The sequence below is a fragment of the Podarcis melisellensis genome (assembly GCF_964234715.1).
Source record: "Podarcis melisellensis genome assembly, chromosome: 14".
NCBI lineage: Eukaryota > Metazoa > Chordata > Lepidosauria > Squamata > Lacertidae > Podarcis > Podarcis melisellensis.
This window is the reverse complement of record NC_138546.1, coordinates 25076182-25088171: the sequence shown is the minus strand read 5'-3', so window position 1 is coordinate 25088171 and position 11990 is coordinate 25076182. Positions and strand designations below refer to the sequence as shown.

At 55.0% G+C, this 11990-nt stretch overlaps 1 protein-coding gene across 1 annotated transcript; it reads right to left on the bottom strand.

Annotated features, from left to right (window-relative positions):
- Positions 1 to 23: 23 nt before the first annotated feature.
- Positions 24 to 9810, bottom strand: CKMT1B (creatine kinase, mitochondrial 1B). Its single transcript, XM_081887898.1, has 9 exons — positions 9509 to 9810; positions 7095 to 7293; positions 6909 to 7004; positions 4052 to 4273; positions 2222 to 2307; positions 1280 to 1403; positions 912 to 1046; positions 557 to 682; positions 24 to 253 (listed from the first exon to the last, which is right to left on the bottom strand). The coding sequence occupies exons 1-9, from the start codon at positions 9661 to 9663 to the stop codon at positions 137 to 139; spliced, it is 1260 nt and encodes a 419-aa protein (XP_081744024.1). The 5' UTR covers positions 9664 to 9810; the 3' UTR covers positions 24 to 136.
- Between the last annotated feature and the right edge of the window lie 2180 nt (positions 9811 to 11990).

Sequence of the window (11990 nt, the reverse complement as noted above, 5' to 3'; positions counted from 1 at the left end):
CAAATCTCAGCCAGAGACAGAAGAATGTTACAGCAGCCAGAGTTTTATGGGGTTTGGTGCAGTGCATCGTGTGCCTCCTGCCCACACAGGACTTCTGCCCACTGGTGTCTGCAAAGAGCCCTGGGCTGGACTGGGCTCAGCTGCGGAACTGGGCCACGGGCGAAGGGATACGGATGTCCTGGCCCCGCTCCAGGCGCCGTTCGCAGTCAATCAGGTAGTTGACACCATCAATCACTAGCTGCACCAGCTCCACCTGGTAGGGGCAGGAACAGAACAAGCCAAGCTGGAGAGGGCAGCTCAAAGGAGACCCACCATGGTCCTTTGAGGCACTCGTTGCTGCCACTGCTCAGCCCTGTTGCTCCACCAAGTTCCTTCTCCTCCCCCAGCAAGCCGCAAAGGGAATGAGGACCTTCCTTGCAACCTCCCTTGCCACGTGGACATCCCGCTTCATGCTCCCCTCCCTCCACCCAGGATGGCAAGGATGCTTGAGTGTCATGCCCTCTACACTCAAATGCACGCTTTGCACCCAGCAAAGCTGACTCTCCTCCCCAGGTACCTCTGATTTGCCCAGGCGATCCAGGTTGGAAATGTCAAAGGTGCCCCCTGTGGCAGCTGTGTCCACACCACCAGTGCCACGTTTCTGCAGCCTCAGGTTCTCCAGGATCTTTGAGAAGCGGCTATCCTGCAGAGGAGGTTGGGGTAGAAGTCAGTGCGGCAAAGTATTTGGGGTTTACAGAACTGTGACTGTGGGGTGGGGAAGCGTTAGCTTGAGGCTACTGGAGGCAGTCTACGGTGAGGACTAGATACCTGAAAGGGAGTGTCCTGCTTGGAGTTTCAAACATCCTGGGGGGAGGGAACTGTTGGGGGCATCACGCTGCGTAGGACCCCTCCACCCACGCCCCAGCCTTTACCTTGCTCAGCAGCGGCAGCTTGATGTGCACCCCAGCACGCAGTCCAGTGCCCAGGTTGGAGGGGCATGTCAGAATGTAGCCCAGCCTCTCGTTCCACATGAACTCCCAGCCCCTCTCCTGGATCAGGCGCTCCACCTGTATGCAGGGGAACCAGGCAGAAGTCAAGGACAGCACCCCATGAGACTGGGCCCCTTCTCTGGGCCAGTTCAACTCTTGGAGCAGAGCCTTCCCCCTGCCTTGCAATGTGGCCCAGGACCAGATCCACGGTGGCCTGAGCTTTGCTAATCAGGATGCTGCCACCATGTTCAGCCGAACCTGAGATGCCTTGGGCAGGGTGGGGCTGTGGGGCCAGAGGACTTGCTGCTCACCTCCTTCAAGCCCCGGCAGAACCTCTCAAATACTCTCTTCATGTTGCCTCCTTTCTCCATGGAAATGACACGGGTGTGGTCCTCCTCATTGACCCAGACCAGGAAGGTCTTCTCGTGGTTGTGCCTGAAGAGAGGGATTGGCAGTTACTGGGGTGGGGTGGGAATGTGCTAGGCACTGCCTGGGCATGATTGGAATCAGGGCTGGCTGCTCTGGTACCCAGAGCGGTGCACTGCACCACCCACAGCAAGCGTCCCAGGGGCACGATGTGGCAATGTCACCCCCCTCAGGGATAACACCTGGGGCAGACCGCACCCACCACACACCCCTTCCTCTGCCAGTGGGGCCGGCCCACACATGAGGCAAAATGAGGCAACTGCTTCAGGTGGCGATTCATCGGGGCAGCAGATCCTGATGTAGATCTTCCACCTCACCTTCTTCCCTAGTGGGGAGGTGGATGCCATTGGGGGGGGTCTACCTCAGGTGCCAAAAATTCTTGGTCTGGCCTCACTGGACATGTCTCCCCGACCTGTGCCAAGTAGGGGTTTGAAACAGATGATGTTTGGGGATCCTTCCAACTCTATGATTCTAAGCTCTTGCTTTGCCCTTCATAAGTCTGGGCTTCCGGAGTGACCCGCTTCCTGCTTGAGATGCAGCCTTCCTCTCCAAGGCCATCTCTCTCCAGGTCAGCAGGTGAATATGCGGAAGAAGGGCCCCCCTTCAACAGACCCTCTTGAGAGGCAGGCACTCCCCCTCTGCCCCCTGCGTTTCATTTCATTTCTAAAAGATTAAAGGGGGAGCATTTCAGTTTCAAGGAGGGCATGTCAGCTGCTGGGGACAGAGCCATTGATCTGGGTGACTGGGCGGGGAGTGCCTGCCTCTCAAGAGGGTCTGCCTGCCCACCCACTCCATACCATACCAGAAGAAGAAGCCAGAAGCCATACCAGATTCCTCGGGCATCAGGCCAGTCACGAGCCATGCCTGCAGCTGTCAGCAGAGGGGAGACAGGTTTGTCAAATAGGAAGTGGTCCTGGGAAGGAGAAGAGGTGATGGTGAGCTGGGGTTTTGCTGGGACCCACCCAACTGTGCAGGCAGGAACTAAGAATTGTGGCCAGGGTCAACCTGAGATGTGCCTAGGGATGTTCTACCAAGGAGACCTGAGGGGGGATGTGAGGATGCAGCTGCTGCTGACCAGAGAGGTCAGCACAGCAGCAGTGTCTTGGTCCAACCCTGCTCCAGTCCCAGGGGAAACAAGAACATCAGAAGAGCCTGCTCTATCAGGCCCATCTAGCCCAGCATCCTGCTCTCACAGTGGCTACCCAGATGCCTGTGGGAAACCCGCAAGCAGGATTCGAGCACAAGAGCAACTCTCCCCTCCTGTGGTTTCCAGCAACTGGTCTTCAAAACCATGTCTGCCACCAATTGTGGAGGCAGAGTATAGCCATCATGGCTAGTAGCCATCAATAGTCCTACATGAAATGAGTGGCATGCCTTGCCATGCTACACCAGAAGAGGCAGTAACAGGCTCCCAGCAAGAAGGGAGAGCAGTCTAAGGCCAGGCTGCCTTTGGGCTGCCCAGCCCAGTCCTGCCCACTAAGAAGAGCTTGGGTGACAGTCCACACACAAGCAGGCCCTGATTGTGCACACTGGTGTTACCAGAAAATTGGAAAGCCAAAGGCAAAGGCAAAGACAACGAGCCTCCATTACCAAATGTAGCAATTCACTGATAAATGGATCTATGTACTGGCTCAATGGGAAAACTTTAGAAATTCATATGTGATGGATTTACACCATTCCAACGTTGTTCTACTCAGAAAGAAAATGGCTAACAGGAGAGGAGCTAACAGGAGAGGAGCTTGGGACATAGGTAGGGGCAGCTATAATCCCTGAAGCATGAGACCACGCACTCAGCAGCCCCACTGCCTGGGGGGGGGGGTGATAATCACTGGCATCCTGGCACCTGAGTGCCGGACAAGTCATTCTAAGAACAATTGCAAACGCAACCTCAGTGGCTTGGGGTCTTGGTCAAGACAATGGGTGTGCTTAACTTGGTTGGGAAAATGTAAATACTTAACTTTGTTTCACCTAAAGATTGGAAGGTGGAGGTCATGTGAGGGACAGAACAAGCCTGGTGCTCAGGTTTCGGCCAGGAGACCCTTCCCAATTTATGACTTAGTTACGACAAATGTATGATGTTTTACTAATGGTGTTATGGGTAATTTGGGAAACTTATATAAAAAGGAGCCATCCTTTGTTCGGGGCTTCTCTCTGCTTCTTCTATGTGGCAATTTGAAGTCTTGCTGAAAGAATAAAGATCAGGCCTACTGGCCGCTGTTTTGCTTCTATCTCCTGGCTGAAGTCTCTTGCTTGTGACCCCTGACCTGAACCTATGGGAGCCAAGGTTAGGCAGTTGTGGGGTGCTCCAATGTCTCCCTCTTACACTAGGGCTGGGCAAAATCTGGTTTTCAACATGGTGATATATCACCAGCTAAACCACAATATACTGATATATCATGATGTCTGAAATAAGGATGGAGCAATGTTGAGACATTGGCTGGTGTCAAGGTTTTCCCTGCATCGTTATTTTTGCATAGTGTGCACACACACACACATATCATGATTTACGATATATTGCCAGGTCAAAAATTATGACACCGATAACCACAATATGGACTGCAAACTGGTTTTGGACAATATATTGATATATCGCTCAGCCCTCGTGCACACCCACAAATGCACCCCACCCCCGGCCACTGGGCTTCCCCACCACTCACATCAATGAGCTGCTGCTGCTCCTTGTCCGTCATTTCACTGAGGCGGTAATATTTGCCAGCCAGGTCTCCGCTCAGGCCAGCCAGGGCTTCTGCCGTGACCCTCTCCACCTCTCGGCGCTCAGCCCGGCTGCAAGCTGGAGGCAAGCTGAGACCCCGAATGCTGCGGCCCGTCCGCACTCGTGAGGACAGCACGTAGCGCTCGTCAAAGTGGCCTGCCTTGATCTGCGGGAGAAGATGTACCCCAAAGAAACGGGATGCAAAAGGCAGTTAATCACCAGGGTGGTGACACATGTAGAATGGGGATGATATAAAGGACAGGACCTTTGTTGCCTCTGGGAGCTCAGGGGTCTTGTTTTGATTATTTTGTTTTGATTTATGTTGTTTTGATTATTTTGGCATTTTTTGTTTTTGCTCCTGAATTTTAATTTTGTTCAAATTTGGAAATTTTAAGATTGATTTTTAATCGTTTTAATGGAAGGAAGGAATTTAGTTGAGGCAGAAGGCCCCAGACTACCCAAGCTCAAGCAGGATAACTTCTTACACTGGAAGAGGTGTTTAGAGATATGGCTGGACTTGAAAGGAGTTCTGGACTGCATTGGAAATCAGAAGCCTACCAGCACCACTGCAGAAGAGAGAGCCTTAATTAGAGCATGGGAGCAGCAAAATAAATTGGCAATATCTATAGTCACGGACGCGGGACGCGGGTGGCGCTGTGGGTAAAACCTCAGTGCCTAGGACTTGCCGATCACATGGTGAGCGGTTCGAATCCCCACGGCGGGGTGAGCTCCCGCCGTTCGGTCTCAGCTCCTGCCCACCTAGCAGTTCGAAAGCACCCTTAAGTGCAAGTAGATAAATAGGTACCGCTTTATAGAGGGAAGGTAACGGCGTTTCTTTGCGCTGCACTGGTGCTGGCTCGCCAGAGTAGCTTCGTCACGCTGGCCACGTGACCCGGAAGTGTATTTGGACAGCGCTGGCTCCCGGCCTCTTAAGTGAGATGAGCACGCAACCCCAGAGTCGGTCACGACTGGCCCGTACAGGCAGGGGTACCTTTACCTTTACCTCTATAGTCACGGACAGCATTTCAGTTGCATGGATGGTCCGTACTAAGGAGATGCTGCAGGTCAAGTGATTGATAATTTGGAACTGGCATATGGGTACACAAGTAAATATTCCCATAGAACATGGATGAGAGATCTGTTTAAACTAAAGCTAGAATCCAGGAGGGACTGTAACAACCATGCAACACAATTTCTTGCCATTTTTTGAGAAACTGGAGGTTGCTGGTCTGAAGACAGAGGGTGATCTGAAGGTTTGTTATTTATTGGGATCACTAGGATCTAAATTTGATGCTTTTGCGACTCTCATGCATGTAGCACAAAACTTAACAAATTAGCCATCTAAGATAGGAGTGTACAGAAAGGAGAGGAAAAGAACTTTGTCACAGAAGATTTGGCCACAGAGACATCAAAGCCATTATGGATTTGCAGAGCAAGGAGCTTGCAAGAGGAGTAAAGGTAATTCAGGATGTCTCGAACACAGCATAGTGCATGTTGCATCACTGAGAAGAGTGTTAAACCTTCATTTCCTCTATGTACTGAAGGGATAAGCTCCAGGGTGCTTAATGTTGTTTATAGTGATGGATGTGGTACTTCCTTCCTGCCTGAGCTCACCCTCTCTTTCAAGTCAGAGATGTGAGTCCAGACTCCAATTAAAAACTAATTTTTTTAACTAAGAAGGTTTTTTATTACCTGAATACAACTTTAATGTATTTGCTGCCTGCATTGAAATGTAAGTAAACCTTATGTTTATCTTACTAAAATGTGTGGTTCATTTGTAGCAATGAGGACAAAGAGGGGAAAGGTCAGCAGACCACAAATAAACAGGGAAAACAGATGCAATTGCCTAATTCCTACCTTTCAGTAAACTGCAAAAGCATAAGTTTTCTTACTCTGCTAAAAGGGTTTTACAGCCTGTTTACTTTCACATTTCTCCCACACACGTGGGACAGGAGGTTTAAATCTTAATTTACATATTTAATCCTTAATCCATCTCCATCAGGATGCAGGGGGCAAGCCAAGGGATCTTGGCAAGTTTTGATAGGAGTAAACTGTCTCTTCTAGTTTCCCAGGAAGAAACCTGGCCTTCTTCCCACCTGCTGGAATGAAAACTTTGGTTTCCTCTTGAAGCGAATTGGTAACATTTGGTCCTGAGCTGATGGTTAACTGGGGCTTTCATGTTGCCTTTCTTCAATTTGTTGTTGTTTTGTGTTTTATACTGATGGCTTTTCACTGTTTTATGCAACTTGGAAAAACATACACACAGAGAGAGGGCTTTTTTCCAGCCGGAACTGCCATTCTAAGAGAATAACGGAGGCATTCATGGTGAGTTCTGGCGCTTCTTTTTCTAGAAAAATAGCACTGTGTATGTGCATGTATGCATACAGTATGTACCCGGTTTTCGAACATAATCTGTTCTGGAAGACCATTTGACTTCCAAAATGTTCGAAAACTGAGGATCAATGCGTGGTCGGCAAAATCCATTGAAAAAATGGAAAAACACGCAGTGGAAGCCATTCGACTTGCGAGGTGTGTTTGAAAACAGAAGCAATTGCTTCTGGGTTTTCGGCGTTTGGGTTCCGAATCGTTCAGCTTCTGAGACACTCAAAAAACAAGGTTCCACTGTATATGTGTGTGTGTATATATATATATATATATATATATATATATATATATATACACACACACACACACACATGTATACATATACACAGATATACATATGCATATACATATGAGAGAGACTTTGCAGCAACCCCTGGGCAAGGGCTCCTTCCTGGGGTGCTGAGGGTGCAGCATACCTTACTGGAGTCCAAGTCTGTGGGATGCTTCATAGTGCGGGGGTTGTAGCCGTTGTGGCGCTCCTCAATCACTGGGTCGAAAAGACCTGCAAAGACCTAGAGCCACAAGGATGGGGGTGGGGTTAATGGCAAGCTAAAGGGAGCCCAGGTGGGTGGGTGGGTGAGAAGGGCTGCTTGGGGACTAACCTCATAAGACTCCTCATCCCCTGCTACCATGCCTACAGTCTTGATGAAGGGGTGCCCAGGGTTGTCCACGCCGGTCTGGATGCACTGGTCCAGGGTCCAACCGGTGGGGGTGGCCTTGTCACAGAGCTGGGCGTAGATGGTTGGTGTCAAGTTGCTGGCCATGCAGTTGTTGTGCTTCCGCAGGTCAGGGTACTCAGCACTGTGCCAGGGTGGGGGGAGGGGACAGGATGTGGGGTAGAATTAACACACTGCAGGCAGTGGGGCACCCATTGCTTCTTTGGCTTTTGTTGCAGGCTTCCCCTTTCCTCTGAGAGGGTCTTGTATAGGAGGAGGCAGCCTGAGAGCCATTTATAAATGTAGGAGGAGGAACAGTAGCCTCCACATTTGCTCTGAAATTTCCTGTAAGTGAAATTTTGTGGCCACACTTTTACATCTTTTCAAGGAAATGCACTCTGCATGTGCCCAGATGTACCAATGTATCTATAATTTATTTCACATTATAATTTATTTCACATGTACCGCAACTGAGTCCTGATAGGGGGGGGGGGGAATCTGACTTGTTGTGTTGTGGGTCCCACCTGCCCCCTTTGTCCCCACCACCACCCTTCAGTGAAAAGGGTGGGAGAGAGGGAAGCTCACTTGCTTCTGGGCTTCCAGGACTCCACCCCGCACAAGCCGCGATGTTTTTCTTGTTTAGCTCTGTTTCTAGTCATGGATTTCATCTCTGGTGGGAGCCTGTCTGAGCTTTGCGTTTTTAACTGCGTTGAGGCAGTTTGGGAACCAACTTGCAGGAGGTTCGGCTGCTCTCCACTCCTGGCGCCCCTGCTTCACCTATTACCTCCCACGCAGAGCCTACTAACAGCCCCTGCAGGTGATGGGGCGTGGATGCTGGACCTCAATCTGGAGCAGCTGAGAGGGCCTGACCCCAAAAGGCAGCCGCAGCAACCAGTGAGCAGAGCAGGAGGCGCGCGGAGGACTTTATTGCATTAAGAAGACTCTTAATCCGCTTAGAGCGGCCGTCTCCTGACCTCGTTCCCAGTTTAGAGGGGCTTTGTGGTTTTCCTGGCCTTCCCTGGAGTTGCGAGGGGGCGGGGAGGGAGAGAGGCTGGAGCAGCTGAGCGAGGGATATTTCCCTCTCCCGGGCTTAGAGAGCTGAAGGAGGCCCCGCTTGAGCCCAGAGGGGCGCACCGCAGCCCCCGCAGCTGTGAGTGGCCCGATCCTTCTTCGCGAGCTCATCGCAGTCAGTGCGGGATGCCCTCTTTTTCTGGCAGTAACCGGGAAAAGAGCTGCATGACAGGTGTATTTTTCCTCCCTGGTGCCTGTGCATTGGCTGGCCTATGGGGGGCAAGGGAAGCAGTCGGGACGATTGCGGAGAAGTCCCAATTCTCCTTCCTGGAGGCCCAATTCTCAGGAGCACTGTGGGAGCGAGCAACCGGCGCACCAGTCTCCTGCAAACGTGATAGGCAGCAGCCGAAAGGCTCCTCTCATTCTGCTGGTGACATTGAGATCTCGGCGTCCTCCTGTGGGAAGGGTGTCCCTGGGGCCACTCCTCCCCCAGCGCACCGCTTGCAGGAGCAGCTTCTCCGGCCTCCTGTGCGGAAGAGCAGCAAGCCTGGAGGTGTGTTGCCAGAGGGGTAGATATTTCCGAGCGGGGCTGGCACTATTTTTTCGGTGCTGAGGACTGGGACGAAAGGGGGGACCCTGGATGACAAAGCTGTCTCTGGGCGCTAGAGAAAGCTCGACCGGGTTCTTTTGGTCCGGCAAGGAGGAGGACCAAGCAGAACCGGCCCCGCTGCAGCCCAGCCAGAGGCAATGAAGGGGAGAGTGTTCCAGAGCATGTGTAGAGCACATTGCCCTCAGGGGGATATGCCCAACAAACCACTTGAGACAGCTCTTCCTCTGTGGCTCTTCCCGCCCCAGCCCCTCCTCCCGCCAATGCCGCAATCTCAGGCTCTGGGCCTCCTCCTGGGAGTGAACAACCATAGACCACGCGTCTGGATTTAGACCAAGCCCGGGTCGGCGGCTCAGTTAGGCTCGCATTGGCTCCGGACCACCGCTGAACCGAGGGATAGTCCCGCCTCTGGCTCGCTCACGGCGGATAGGCAGAGCGTCCGGACTACGGCTTGCTCGGATCAAATCACCAGTCTCTAGCCACTAAACCAGACTGCCTCAATGCTGCAGTGCTAGAGAAAAGGTGGGGCGGGGAGGCGCCCTGTTTGTCGCCTCTTCCTACATATTGCAGGTGACTGGGGAGGGAGCTGGTGTGGGGCTCCCCCTGCCCTGGCTCTTCCCGCGAGCGGACCCAGCGCCATCCCCGTCGGAATGTCCCCGTCCTCCCTTCCCGACCGCCCAGTTCCCTGAAGGCATCTCTCTGTGTGTGAGTGTGTGTGCAAGGGCTGCCTGAGGAGCCATACCTAGCCGGGTAGCGGCGCCGGTTGGCCACCGCGGCGCCCACGGAGTCCCGGGAGAGGAGGAAGCCAGCGGCGGCCAGTGAACCGGCTGCGCCCGCCAAGGCTAGGAGGCCGGCGGATCTTCGGGCCGAGACGATGCGGGCGAAGGTGCTGGCCATGGCGACGGCGAGGCCGAGCGAGCAAGCGAGCGAGAGAGCTGAGCAGGCAGGCAGGCAGGCAGGCAGGCAGGGAGTGCGCACAGTGAGGCGGGCGGGGACGTGCGGCGAATGGCAATGGCTTGCGGGGGAGGGGAGCGCGGAGATTACGCCGCCAGCCCAGCCCAGCCTAGCCCGGCTCGACTCAGTCTGGCCGCCCGCCAACCCGCCCGCTCGTCCGATGCGCTGCAGCGGCCGTGGCGAGGCTTCTGGCACGCTTCAGCACCACCGCAGTGGACAGCGCCTGCAAGCCGGACGCCCGAGCGGCAGCCCACGCGGCGTGTGTGTCTGTGGAAGTGGGTGGGCTGTGCCCCACCGATCGCCTATGCCTCCACCCCACCCCACGCGGAGCTTTTGCGGAGCTTGGCTGGCAAGCATAGTCGGCGCGGAGGATGTCTGGCTGGCACTCCCGGAGGGACAAAGTCCACTCGCAGCGGACCCACCTAAGCTGCGGGAGAGGCAGGTGCGCCTCCCTGCCCAGCCACGCGCTCCTGCAGACATGGGCTGGGGAGGCTAATACCGGCCAAGTGAGTTCCTAAGGAGGCGGTTTTCCTCCAGGGTAGAGGGAGAACCCGATTGATTGCTTCGCAGGCCCAGAGCCGCGGAGCTGCCGAGTCTTCTGCAGAGCGCGCGCCAGGAGAGCGCGCAGGTGGGCGAGCCGACAGCTGGCCCATGTGCTCTGGCCTGGCCTTTGCGCTCGCCCGGAGCAGACTGAGGCTGAGCAGGGCTGCTCCGGAGGACTCCTGCTTCTGCCGGGCTGCCTCCACCCCCCACATACCTAGTTAAAATAAGCCTGCCTATGCGCGCGGGGGGTGGGGGGTAGAGAATGCGCAGGGCCAATGTGCTGGCACAGATCCAGCCCGGGCAGCGCACGCTTTTCCCGCCCCCTCCCCAGGGTGCCCCCTGGATTGTGCCCTGTCACCCACCTGCCCAGGGCCAGCAGCAGAAGGGGCAGGCGTCGGGGAGGAGCGCGCGCTACTCTCCACGGCCAACTTTTCTCGGGAAGTGCCACACCACCAGTTGCGCTCTCAGCCGGACCAGCGGAGCGGGGAGATCGAGTATCAGATGGCCTCAGGATCAGGCCCTGAGGAGGGCAGGCAAGGCGTCTAGTGGACACAAGGGCGGCAACGGAGCCGCCTTCCTCCCTGCCTCTTCTCTCTCCTCCCTCAGGGTCATATGGATTGTGTGGGGCTTCTGGGGTGCCCAAGATGGGTGGGTACTGCTGCCTGCCGGGAGGACGAGGAAGTCAGCTGCAGGAGAGGAGGGCAATGAATCCTGCGGAGAGGCTACCTGTTAGAGTTGGTTTATTGGGCAACGGTGTGGAGGGGAATGGTATTATGGGTTGCTAGGTGTAATGGTGGCTCAATGAGCTGAATGGCTCGGGCACGCGCCAAGCTTTTTTTGGGGGGGGGGGGAGGTCTTCTGCTGACGGTTAAGGTGTGCGCCAGTGTATCCTAAGCTTCTCCCCAGGCTGGGGCTGCTGCTGCTGCTGCGGCTGCCTCTCTGCCTTTCCTGTCCGTGGCTGGGTCCGGAGGGCAGGATGCTGTGGCTGTGACTGAGCTGCTCTGGGTTGCCTGCAGGGCAGGGCCGGCCGAGTTCGGGCAGCTCCTCAGCCTGGTATTGTTGCCCGGCGCGCAAGATGCTAGGAAGCTTAGATCTCCCGGCTTGCTGCTTCCCCCCACGCCCCCGGAGGCTGCTGCGCTGCGTCAGCAGCCGTCTTCTGCCAGGCCAATGTGCCTTCCCTTCCCTTGGGACTTGAGATTCCCTGGGGTGCTCCTGCCTCAGGTTGGCTCTCCTTCTTCGCCTTCCAGCATTGCGCTTAGAAACAGGTCCTGCGGGTGCCAGGAGTGCGTGTGCTGCCCTGAGGGGTGTGTGTTAGTAACCAGGCAATGGTGAGAGGAGACGCTGGCTCTGCCTCCCGGGCTGCTGGAGGGAGTGAGCGGGCGGGGACGCGACTGCGGGCTCACCCTGAGCCTGGTGCTTTGATACTGGGATTCCTGTCGTCCTGAGCTCAGCCCTGTTTTCCTCTGTACATGTTTGTGCGCGCATGTTTTGCAGCTGACGCAGCCCCGCCCCCATGCGCTTTGGCGGTCTCCAAAGTAGCAGGGGTGGGTGGTTTACACCTACTGTCGCCCTGCCATTTGGGGATTTGTGGGTTTCCCCATCTCCCCTCCCTGGCCAAGGGAGTCCACAAGGCAGCGCAGCTGGGTAGTCCCCCCTCCCCCACCTTGGCAGAGGGGGAGGAGAGTGCTGCTCCTTACTCTCCTCCCTTCTCTGGGCTGCAGAATGAA

What these genes read in the sequence shown, in the direction of transcription:
- CKMT1B (XM_081887898.1), bottom strand. Translation starts at nt 9,663, where the DNA reads ATGGCCAGCACCTTCGCCCGCATCGTCTCGGCCCGAAGATCCGCCGGC. An exon ending in GGGATGAGGAGTCTTATGAG is followed by an intron (nt 7,005 to 7,094) that starts GTTAGTCCCCAA and finishes TTGTGGCTCTAG; the next exon opens with GTCTTTGCAGGTCTTTTCGA. An exon ending in CCTGATGCCCGAGGAATCTG is followed by an intron (nt 1,404 to 2,221) that starts GTATGGCTTCTG and finishes CCCTCTCTTCAG; the next exon opens with GCACAACCACGAGAAGACCT.